The 12,930-nt window shown below is 38.2% G+C and overlaps 1 protein-coding gene across 3 annotated transcripts in view; it reads right to left on the reverse strand.

Moving 5' to 3' along the window:
- Positions 1-3,138: 3,138 nt before the first annotated feature.
- Positions 3,139-12,930, reverse strand: part of RASA2 (RAS p21 protein activator 2) — a 124,050-nt gene continuing 114,258 nt past the window's right edge. For all 3 annotated transcript variants that reach the window (XM_021678866.2, XM_044920356.1, XM_021678865.2), the window contains 5 exons: positions 11,532-11,614; positions 10,598-10,806; positions 9,574-9,677; positions 9,037-9,226; positions 3,139-6,188 (listed from right to left, as the gene is read on the reverse strand). In XM_021678866.2, coding sequence (XP_021534541.1) covers positions 6,158-6,188; positions 9,037-9,226; positions 9,574-9,677; positions 10,598-10,806; positions 11,532-11,614 — 617 coding nt within the window. In that variant the 3' untranslated portion in view covers positions 3,139-6,157. The remainder of the gene's footprint in view (positions 6,189-9,036; positions 9,227-9,573; positions 9,678-10,597; positions 10,807-11,531; positions 11,615-12,930) is intronic.

Raw genomic sequence — 12,930 nt, forward strand, 5'->3', positions numbered from 1 at the left:
CCTGGGGGTTGTCCGGGTATGGAACTTGCAGAAGGATCCTCGGGTCACTCTGGTCTGGTCTCTAGCTCGACCACGAACAACTTGAAGGCATCATCTTAGGGCTCCGGGATTTAGCAGAGTGCTTAGTGCATAGCAAGGGCCCAACACCTTGCTCTTGAAGACAAAAACTTAAAAATTTTACATGCATAGGGGAACCAAACCTAAAGAGGTTATCTGACCAAGATCATAAAGGTAGTTTCTAGCTGAGTGCTGACTTTCGATCAAGGCCGTTGCTGCTCCATCATTAGCCATCGTATGTCGCTCATTCATGGAACGTGCATTAAGTCTCCTCATCTAAGGGTGAGGGGCTGTGGGGTACAATAAGTCCCTCTTCACCCTCAGAATCATTTACAATCTACTGAGGAAGATACAATAACTGGATAAAGCAAGATACAATATATGCTGGTACTTCCTAAGTGATTTAAATGAATCTTTTCTAGGAATCCTTTCCATGGACACAGATAAAGCACAAACCAACCTCCTCTCATGGTCTTTCGTATCTAAGCAAATAACCAGTTGCTTAGGCTACTGATCTTCCTAGACTCCTTTCTCCCACATTCCTGTCAACAAATCGTATTGGTTCCACCTTCAGTTCTACCCAGATCTAACCACTCCTCACACACTCTGTACTATCACCCCGAGGCCCAGCCGCCATCCCTCATGGGATTAGGATATTAGCTGACTGGCTTGCCTACTTCCTCCTGTGCCTTCCTTGAAACCTCTCTCAACTCAGCAGTCACAGCAGCCCACAGAAGGTAAGTGGGTCAACATCATTTCGCTGTTCAATACCCTCCGCCACCAGGCTCCCACCATTCCCCTTACGCATTTGGCTCTGGCCACACTGATGTCCTTGCTGTCTCTGAGCACACCCCGCATTTTATTTATTTCTTCCTCCACACATCCATAGGACTCCCTTCCCTCACTTCATTCAAACTCTCCTTCCTGGTGAGCCCTGCCTTGATGACCTAATTACCCGGTGTACCCCCACACCTTCCGGCCCCACGCGTGGCACTCCCTGTCTCCTGTCCTTGTGCCCTGTCATACTTACTACCATCTGACAGCTTTTACTTATTCAGGCTTCCTTCTCCCTGTGGGTTGTAAGCTCCAGCAAAACAGTGATTTTGACCGTATCCTCACTCCCGACACGTATTTTGATGTAGAATTTAGGAATGAGACTCAGGCTCAGGATTTGGAATTTAATACAACAGCCCGCATTCCAGCGTTTCCCAAACTTTAAAAATGTGCTCCACATTAACACAAGTATCTCAGGCTCTGTATTGAAAAGGGCCTCCAGGTGAGAAGGTCCCACCCACGCATCTGTATCAGTAAGATTTTGAGCTTTTTCTGTCGTTTGAATTACAAAAAGAGGTGTCTGTATTTTCAAGTGTAAAATTATAACATTGACTATGCCCTTTCAAACCATATACCCGCCCCCCCCCCCCCCCGCCCCCCCAGCCCCCTGTCTCCCCTGGGGGATTCTGATAGGCTTCTCTAGGGGTCACTTACCCCATCCTGCACTGAGAATCCATCTAAAATGATGGGTGCTTCTTGAACAGCCAGTGCGGCTTTCTCAGTTCTCAGTTAAGAAATATGCTAAAGTTGGAAAACAATGTTGTTCACTACAGGCAAAAGAATTCTTCCTTGATGAGGAAAAACTTTTATATATTTAAGGACTACACTCCACGTCAAAAAGTAGATCGACACAAGGAAAGCACAAAGTTTCTGATGGTATGAAACAAAGAGGATTTGAAATACATGGCAGAAAACAAAACAAATCTTGACGGGACTTTCAACAGGTTACACCACCTCTGTTGCTAACATAAAATACAGGCATAAGCTTAAAATATGGTGCAAATGGTATCACCAAACTAAGAAGTCAAATGGCAAAATTACAAGCCAAAGAATGAATCTTTTGGTCACAGAAGATCAAACCTCAGGTAAGTATGCCTATGAGGAATCAAGACCAATAGTCTCTGAACATGGGTCCATTGAGTTTGAAGCATGTCATGTCTACTCAAGAAAGGTTATTCTCTGAAGGCCACTGATGTGGGCGTAGTAGTGTCAGCAATCAGAATCCAGCAGTGCCAACTATGCCTTCTTATTGTGGTGTATACATAAAGGAACTTCATTTGGCCTCAGGGGTCTCCTCTTTTGGAATCATGCAATTTTGAAAGGGAGAAGTACGGCACCCTCTCTCATTAAAGAACTAGCTTGTTTACATCATAGAATGTAACTCGAAGTCTTTGACGTTTCTGACAAGTTCTTTTCTAATACATGAGCTAGCCTGAGTAGGATTCTGGTATTTTGATAAAAGTAGGATCCGTAGATAATCAGAACCCGAATTTCTTCCTCTTTATTAACCTTAAACTCTTCTGGAGTTACAAGGGCTAAGTTTTACGGAGGTTTATTTAGAAATGCTAAGAGGGCTGCTATGGCCCTAATGGGGAAGTATTCTGGCTTCTCTCCTTGGGGGCACAAGTTACCCACTAACCTGGTCTTTGGTGCTGTTACTTTATATTCTCTAGACAATTCAGCAAAATGGCACAACATGGTCAAATTCTAACATCTGGAAGGATTGAACTGAAGCTCAAGCTACAGGGCAGGGTAATGTACAGGAGTCAGTGTAGGACCTGAGTAACCAGAAGCTCTGATGTCAACTGTTTTGAGGTAAGTAGAAATGGGATTCTTCAAAAAGTCTAGGACAGGCTGAAAAAAGCTCTGAACTACTTACCCAGACAGGGACCAGGGTGGAATACAATCCTGCACGCTGGACATGCTCGGCTATCAGGAATGAAGGGATGCTGCACGGTGCCTCTATACTGGAGGTCCTCAAAACAAGTCTGTTGAACGAATGAGCGAATAAGGACCACAGTCCATCAAAAATCAGCCAAGTTAAGTGCAAGAAAAGAATCCTGAGCACTTTTAAAACAGATGGCTTTATTCTTCTTTGTTACTGAGGACTTCTCACGTTTGCTGTTCCCTTACTGATAGGCAAGGTACAATAATTTTAAGCAAGAAATCTTAAATTAGTAAGAAAGTAAGGTCTCACAGAGAATAGACAGGCTTCTTGTAATTTATTTGAGTTATTTCCAAGCGACAGTTACAAAAGTTTTAAATTTTTATAATACTCTTGATAAGAAAATAAAATTTAAATAAAAATACATTCTCAACAATACAACATGGTTACACAAATTCACTACATTAAGTTTTGATAACTTACATATTCAAATTGGACACTGTAAAAACCAATATTTACTAGCAACATATTAATTTCCAAGTTAATAAAAATGGAAGCAGATAATATTGGTCAAGACAGGTAATTTAACTCTAAAATGAGTCCTGTATTTTTCGCATACTGTAAGGACACCTAAAAGGCTTTTTGTAGCATTGTCATTACAGGATGTACCATTAGAACAAATTAAAGGTGCTTTTACTTAAAAAAAAAAAAAAAAGGGAAAAAAAAATCTGTTTTCTAAAACCTGGCATGAATGAGCCTTTCTGATAAATGAATGAAATCAGGCTTCAGAAACAAACAAAAGCCACATCATTCATCACCTTTTTTTTTTTTTTAATAATAAGGAAAATCTAGTTTTGACATTTAACCATTACTCGTGACATTATAAACATATTTCTTTGGCAAATAAAATCATTCAATTTGATAAATTATATTCCTGGGGGTAAAAAACTTAGCTATTGCCATCATCTTAGTAAATATTAAAAAACCAAACTAAAAAAAAACAACAACAAACAATAACAAGAATAGATCACCACAACTGCAACTGATGGAAATGGCTAAACTAAGAACCAGAACTGGCATTTATGGCAAGAGTTATTAAATCATCCTTTTCTCTCCTTCTAGGCGTTTTCAGGTTTTTAGGGTGAAGTGAGCTGCCATGTATTTTTTTTCAAGTGTGGAAAAGGCAGAGAAAGCAGATCTGGTAGCAAAAATCAAAATACTCATAACAGCAGAGGAATGAGGCCCTTGGAAGCAAGTACCTAGGTTATTGTAGGGTCCTACTGACATGGTCTCTTATTTCAGTAGACTTTCAAAGAAGATTAATTTAATTTCACATTACTTCTTTTTGGCTGTGCCAAGCTGGTTAATTCCAGTCAAATAGGCTGTTTAAAAGTGTCATGTGAAGAAAATAACTATATGACTGAACTCTTCCATTCAAATTCAGAGTTATGTATTCACACAGCCTTGGTCCCTTTGACAATGCCATGATCTTTAAAAGCAATCATGATTGGGGATTTGATATTAGAAATACTTAAAAAATATTTCTTTTGCCTTGAAAAAGAGCAGAGGGCTAAAACAGCCACTAAAGAATAACAAGTGGTACTTGGCAATGCTCACATGTCCTTTTCAGGTAGACATCTCAGAGACTCTTAAAAGGAAATTTCAATGTGAATGAAATTCAGCAATGAGAAATTTATTAAATGGTTAAATTCTTTCACATTTATATAAATCAGTGTAATTTATGGAATACACAAGCTCATGAAATTTAAAGGAGTCTTTCAAACTTGTCTTTAAAGTGGGCAGGAATAAACCTACCATAATGGAGACTAGGACCGATTCTTAAATAAAACCAATTGATTTTCACGAGTCATTTAGAGAAATACATTGCTCAGTTATAATCATTTCTGGAACAACTCTGATTGTGTGCCAATGGTCTTTAAAAAAATTCCCTAGTAACAATATAATTTAAAAACAATTACCAATAACAAAACTGGCAAAGTGTATCCTGATATATGGCTTATGCTCAGGAAAACAAAAAAAGCACTACTAGCTAGACTTACATTAATAAGTCACAGTTTTAAACAGAAATATGTAAATACTCCAAGGTTCAAAGTACCACATTTAGAAAATGTTTTAAATTTTAAAAGACAAAATAAGAGTACCATGGTTTTTAATACTGATGAAGCAATGTGTATCCCTCTTAACTTCAAGGAGGCAACTTGCTTCGACTGCTTATTTACAATTATGGTTTTTAGGATAAAAGTAAATTATTAGGGAAAAACACGATTCAAACAGTTGCTTGCCCAAACTCCATTTGGCTAGCAGGAAATAAGAAAACAGCAATGAAATATAAACATTTTCAGAAAAGCACTATTTCTAGACTTAAACACTGATCATTCAACTGATCATAAAGATTAGATACCACAGAGTATCTAAAGTATAATCTGGGGCAGCCCAGATTATTAAAGTGCGCCAAGTGACTGTTCTCGAGTTAGCTCTCACCCTCACACTAGGAGGAGGGCGTCCTTATGGTGGCCCTTATAATAACAGATGAAGTCAAGTGATTTTCCCACCACCTTCTTTCACTGACTACTGTCTCTTCTTTTTCAGAAGAGATGTCCTTACATGTCATGTTAACTTGAACTTTCAAATCAAGAATATGAGTACCTGATATTTAAAACAATGAAAAAAATTTAGTGGTCTCATTGTATTTCATCTGCCATCACTCATCCCAAATGTAAACAAGATGCACACATCAGTGTATGTTCCCTGATTCCTCCTGTCTGAGTTCTGTTTACACCTTTAAATAGGCAAAAGGAGCTACCAACCTTCAAGGATGCTCTGGCAGTTTTCAAAAGTCCCTACTGTAATCTGTAATGACTAACAGACGAAAGGAAAACCCCTTTTTTTTTTCTTTTTTGAAGAGGGAGGGTCTGGATGAACTAAACGGAAAGCTCTGAAGTGTCATGGGCTGGATTTTCTAGTAAAACACAACACTGGCAGTATAGAGCAGGCACTGATGGTAGTGAGAAGTCCACAGAACATGGAGTGTCACAGCAAGAGATGGTTTCTTGTTATGGAGGAGTTCTCCTTTTGTTATAAAGCTTCTTTAGGAAGATTCTTTCTATTAAAAAGAAGCTGCAGACACATGGCTTTTGACATATAAGATATGAAGGGAATCTTGAGTTTCAAATTCTCTAGTAATGCATCAATAGTGGGATTCCCAGTTACTTTCAACTATTAAATATTAAATACAATGTGAATATAGGTGACACTGAAGCCAATGTTCATTCTTAAATACCAGGAACAAAATAAACAATGAATTGAAAAACTCCAACAAAAATAGTATTTTCCAGTTCTTCTGAATCAGTTGGTCATACTCTAAGATGTTTTTCCTACAATTGGATTTTCCCTGGAAAATAAAAGAAAACCATTTTTCAAAAGAATATACAACATTTTAAAAAGTGACAAATTATCTCACAGTATCCATTAAGTATTTGTAATTTTCCCTTGATAATCTCTCATGTTATCTTTTTTTTTTTTTTTTACAGATTTTATTTATTTATTTGTCAGAGAGAGAGCGCACAAGCAGGGGGAGTGACAGGCAGAGGGAGAAGCAGGTTCCCTGCTGAGCAAGGAGCCCGATGTGGGACTTGATCCCAGGACCAGGACCGACTGAGCCATTCAGGCATCTCTCTCATGTCAACTCTTAATTCATTAACTCAAGAAGTATTTACTGATCACCTATTAAATGTTAGGAACTATTTTAGAAGCTGTGGATACAGCAGTGAATAAAATAGACAAAACCTTGCTCTCACGGAGCTTACTTCCTGCTTTAGGGAAAGTAAAATGAACAAGGAAACTATTTAGTACAAGATAGACTGATTTTTTTTTTTAAAGATTTATTTATTTATTTATTTATTTGGTGGGGGGGAGAGGGAGCACGAGCACCTGTGTGCTTAGAGGGAGGGGCAGAGGAGAGAAGCAGACTCTCACTGAGTGGGGAGCCAGGGGTAGGGCTTGATCCCACAACTCAAGTGGAAATCAAGAGCTGGACACTCAACCTACTGAGCCACCCCGGGCACCCCAAGAGACTGATATATATATGTATTTTTTATTTTTTTTTAATTTTAAGATTTTATTTATTTATTTGAGAGAGAGAATGAGAGAGAGAGAGCATGAGAGGGGGGAGGGTCAGAGGGAGAAGCAGACTCCCCGCTGAGCAGGGAGCCCGATGAGGGACTCGATCCCGGGACTCCAGGATCATGACCTGAGCCGAAGGCAGTTGCTTAACCAACTGAACCACCCAGGTGCCCATATATATGTATTTTTTAAAGATTCCATTTATTTATTTGAGAGAGAGAGAGAGCAAGAGAGAGAAAGTACGAGTGAGGTGAAGGGCGGAGGGAGAAGCAGGCTCTGCTGAGCAGGGAGCCCAACGTGGGGCCCGATCCCAGGACTCCGATATCATGACCTCAGCCGAAGGCAGACACCCAACAGACTGAGCCACTCGGCGTCCCAAGACTGATATTTTTTAATGGAGAAAAATAAAGGTGGGAAAAGGTAGGGTGGGCAGGGGTGGGGGACAGATACTATTTAAGAAGAGTGGTCAAGCACTGGCTAGGACCTCAAACGGAAATTTCTGGGGACTCCAAGAAAACTATATTAGCACTGTTGGAAGAGAACCAATTACACTAATGTAGAGAAGACAGGATTCGGATGGTTACAATAGCCTTTTTCTATCCAGGGAGAACACACATCTGTCAAACTGATTTTTATTGTTCATAAACCACACATTAATAATCACATTTTTTAAAGAGAGAGAGTGGGGAGAGGCAAAGAGTGAGGGGGAGAGAGAATTCCAAGCGGGCTCCTCGCCCAGAGCAGAGCCTGGGGAGGGGGTTGCCCTCAATCTACAATCTTGAGATCATGAGCTGAAACCAAGAGTCGGGATGCTCGACTGACTGAGCCACCTAGGTGCCCCAATAATCACATTATTTTTGAAGAATGCTTAAAACAGTGGGGCCAGAATTCAAAGCCCCTCACTAATCAGCTGTATGACCTTTGACAAAGCACTTAACATCTCTGAGCCTCAGTTTCTCTAGCTGTAAAATAGGAATAACCATGTTGGACTGATGTGAAGATGAATGAGACAGTGTACACTGTGGTCTAAGAACTATCGCCTCCCTATTCACCTTTGTGCAAACAGAACTCTGATCCTAGTGCTGATACTGTGCAGCCCCATGTTCCAGGGAAAGCTGGGGTAACTTTAGATAAGGTTCTTTTCTCTTAGAAGGAAATAATGTCTTTCTGCCTCTGGATACTATTATATAAAAATAGTGAACTGTTGCAGCTCATCCATGACCATGAAGGGACAAACCTTAGGAATACAGAAATCATCTTGTTGAGGACGGGTAAGTGGCTGGATGGTGCTTGGTAACAATACAGAGCTGCTGGACCAACCAACTATGGAAGTTAGGACTTAATTTGTGAGATTAAAAAATTTCCCTTGGATGGCTCAGCTGGTTAAGGGTCTGCCTTCAGCTTGGGTCATGATCTCAGGGTCCTGGGATCGAGCCCCGCATCAGGCTCTGAGCTCAGTGAGTTTGCTTCTTCCTCTCCCTCTGCCCTTCCCCTCAGCTCGTGCTCTCTCTCTCAAATAATAAATAAATAAAATCTTAAAAAAAATTAAATTAAAATAAAATTTTTCCTATTGGTTAAGCCACCTCAGTGGGGATTCTAAAAACACGCTGCATAATATGATGTAAAATAGGTACACTGCCTGGTGGTGGACTAAGCTCCTAATAAAGTGTTAGATGTTGCTGCTGTTATCCACTGTAATAGTCACCTACATCTGAGATGGGTCCAAAGACTCAACTATGAAGTACTTGTAGCATTTTCACAGGTGATGTTTTTTTTCAGTACTTAGTATGTATAAGGCACTGTAGAAGATACTAAGATGGAAGAGGGAGGGTAAAAACAAAACAAAAACTACTACGTATTTGACTTAATGAAATAATTGAACATTAAAAGTGGTGATCAACTACAGCACCAACATAATGAAACAGTAGCAGAACTGCAAAGACAAAGACCACTGTGTGAGTGTCCAGGGGAACTTCTTCACAAGAGAAAGGTTCTGAGCTGGGTCTTGAAAGATGAAGGTAAGCAGGAAGCCTGCATGTCAGGTGTGAGTAAAGAGTAGTAGTTGGAATCTCAAACAATGTTTACAAATATGTTTAAAGAATCTTAAGAATACTTACTTGCTCCCATATTTTGCACTACTTGATCTTTTCTTCCTATACTTTTCATGAGGTTCATCCAGCTTCTCTATGATGCTTTTTATTTGCTGAATTGTCTTAAAGGTTGTTACAGAATCCTCGATTACAAAATTAGAATAATCATCAGGCTCTTTCTGTGGTCCTTGGTAGACTGCTATAGTTCCACAAGCCTCTAAAAGGAGCAGTAAAATCTCTTATCAGAAAACTAATTCCATAAATGTAATTTTTAGTATACATAAGAACTTTGAGTGTCTCAAGCTGGGAAGACTTCCCCTGGAAATGCACAGATAACCCACATACTTTCATTTTATTAATTACGAACAGCACATTTATGCAAAAACAGTATCTTTGTGAGTATCTGTGAAAAACACCCCTTTGGGAGTTTATCAATGTCCACATAAGTAACATTTTGGTAAAGCTTTGAGTATTTTCAACTTTAAGACAATGCCAAAGCAATTACTTCAGGAATTGGTAACAAAGGATCGTGGTTATGTAAAAATTTTTTAATTGTATATTTACCTTCCATTTTCTGCAGCTTAAGTAAACTGAGGGTAAAAAGGGAATACATTCTTTCTGTTTCTCTGTCTTCATCAATATCTATTTGGATGTCTGCAGGGACACCTCTATGATAAAAATGAAATTAAAGACATTGAAAAATTTCATTTTTGTTAACATGCCAAAGACTTCTGGTGACTTGGGATTAAAAAGCAGAACCTCAGAACTTTGCAGGAGGAAACTCAGAGAGCTAGTCTCATTTGACAATTTAATAAAATGGGGCCAAGAGAGGTTTGGTCATTACAGAACTCTAATCCAAAATCCAATCTAAAGAGAAATCATTTTCGTAATACCTATGCTTCATCACAAAAGCACTGCATTACTTCTTAAGTCCACGGGGCTACAATGGCTGTTCCATACAGTTAGAAAGAGAAGGCAAAGTCCCTCCTTGCTCGGGCTTATGCATCTACTTCGACATTGCTCCCCTCACCCCACTTTTTTTGACTTGTGCCAACCACTGCTTATTTGAGAACATTTTCTTTTCTTTTTTTTTTTTTTAAAGATTTTATTTATTTATTTGAGAGAGAGAGAATGAGAGAGAGCACATGAGAGGGGGGAGCGGGAGAGGGAGAAGCAGGCTCCCCGCCGAGCAGAGAGCCCGATGCGGGACTCGATCCCGGGACTCCAGGATCATGACCTGAGCCGAAGGCAGTCGCTTAACCGACTGGGCCACCCAGGCGCCCTATTTGAGAACATTTTCATCACCCCAGAAGAAACCCTGTATCCATTAGCACTCCCCAAACCTTCCTCCCTCCAGGCCATCACAACCACTAATCTACTTTCTGTCTATAAATTTACCTATTCTGGATATTTTTTATAAAAGTCATCATATAGTATACGGCCTCTGTTTCTGGCTTCTTTCACTTGGCATGTTTTCAAGGTCCACCCGTGTTGCAGCATGTATCAATACTTTATTCCATTTTATGGCTGATAATATTTCATTCTATTGATATACCACACTGCTTTTTTTAATCAGAAAGAAACTTACGCAGTACATGGCTTGCAGCCGAGAGCGTTCTCACTGGTCTCCAGACAGCAGAGCCAGTTTCCATTGAGATATGCAGACGGGTGATAAAAGCTGAGCCTGTTCTGATTGCATCGGCTCACCCTGCAGAGGACGTCTATCCATTCATTAGCTTCTACACAATTATTTGCCTGGACGTAGAGTGGCTTCTCCATATGTATTACTTGGAACATCTTCATAGGCAATTAAGATAAAAAGTTAGTAAGAGAGTCTAAAAACCAACACAGTACAAACAGAAAAAGGTATGTAAGAGAAAAATAGATTGCTTGGTTAGATAACTGCTGCTCAGGTATCTTACAAATTGTTACTTTTCAAGTAAATTAGTTCCAAGGACAATCTGAGTCACATAGTACTAAGTACAATAGAATATAATTTTTAGAAGTCACACATGTCCAAAGAATGGACTATCACATAAATAAGAATGAAGGAAGGGAACTTCAGATGGAGGAAAAAGTATGAGTAAGGGCAAAGCAGTGGGAGAATACAGAGAAACAGGAAATCACCCTCACTGGTTTGAGTTACAGTATATAAGATTGCACAGACTGGCTGGGACTATATTATTAAAGACTTGAATGTCAAGTTGAAAGGTCAGATTAGAGAAGTACTGAGAAAAGTACCTTTAACTTAATAGGCTAGGCAGACTATACAAGGCATCAATCACAATGGACAATTTTATTTATTTAAAAAAATTTTAAAACATTTTATTTAAAAAAATTTTTATTTGAGTATAGTGGAGACAATGTTAGTTTCAGGAAAAATAATGGACAATTTTAAGACAGTTCTAGTCAACAATTAATTAAAATAGTAATGATTAATGGCAAATACAAAACCTTGAAAATTTTCGATCAAGTAATATGTGCAATTTAAAAAGCTTTAAGTGATTATTCATGTAACTTACATTTTTCTTGTTGAAAGAGCTCTCTTCCAGTTTTTCCACAGCAAGAATGTTTTTCACTGGAATTGTGTAAATTGCATCTTTGCCTAAATAATAAAAGAAGTAGAACAAAATTAAAATGATTTCCATCAGAATTGTAAGAGGTTAATTACATAAGGTTTAAGCTCATCCTCCTCGTAGTAGGAATATAAGTAACCTAAAGATTTCCTAATGATGTACATATAAGTATTCTTTGTTTTATGGAACATATGAATTTTGCTTGTTTTCTGAAAGTTACTTTCTCTTTACCTTTTTCAATATAAAATTTAAAACATTTTTAAAGAAAAATATGGGAATAAATTTGATCTTGATATAGAAAATTGGAATGTTGTTGTATTTTGTAACAATTATATGGAACTGAAAAAATAATATACTTAGCAGTAGAGACCTGGTCAATACTTGCCCAGACATGTAATTTTCTTTCAGGGAATTCTCATGTAAGGGGTGAATCAGACTGCTAAGTGGATTTTTCTGTTTTAACAGTCTAAAATTTAAGGGATTGACCCTGAAAACAATGAATTAAAATTGAAAAGTTGTTTATTACTATCATATATTGGCTGATCAGATGACTAGAACTACCAAATTTACTCTAAGAGATATAGGGAACAAGAGTAAAAATTTTATTTGGTAGAGTGAATCCTTTACACCTAATTTAAGAATTTGGAAATTTGGGTTTGCCTTTTAAAGGAGCTCCATTATAATATGGCATGATGATATGACACATTTTGATTTATAATTTACCTGAGAATAGACTATCATATCATAGAAACTATAAGCAAATATAATTATGGCTTTTCCTGGTCATTTTGTAATGTTCTTAGAAAAATCGAAGCTTTGCTTTAATTCTCCCAGAGTTTAAAGCGGAGTTCAATGACATGTATACTGAAGAGCTGGAAGTTAAGAACTTTACGTTCATACTGGTCCATGGGTTAATGTACACCTTTCTGGTCAAAGACAATTATTTGGTTAGTAAATGTTTTGGGTCTTGAACAGACAGGTTAACCTAAAATATATGTTAAGCCCGGTTGCTGGTATAAAATCTAAAATTTGTGTAATTCAAGCAGATCTGATGTATAATTGTTTAGAAAAGATAAAGTTACTTAATTAAACTATCATACATTTAATGTCTAGTATATACCAGACACTCTTCTAACCACCTGGGATACAGCAGTAAACAGAACATATAAGGCCCCTAATGAAGTGTGCATTTAGGTCTGGAAAGACTGACAAAAGACAAATATTAGGTAGACATAAATGCTATAATGAAAATAACCTAAGGTGATATAATAGAAAGTAGCTGGGAAGTTCCTTTAAATTGGATGGTTGGGGAAAACTTTTCTCAGGAAACAACATTTAAATTCAG

Source organism: Neomonachus schauinslandi, chromosome 1 (genome assembly GCF_002201575.2).
Source record: "Neomonachus schauinslandi chromosome 1, ASM220157v2, whole genome shotgun sequence".
Classification (NCBI taxonomy): domain Eukaryota; kingdom Metazoa; phylum Chordata; class Mammalia; order Carnivora; family Phocidae; genus Neomonachus; species Neomonachus schauinslandi.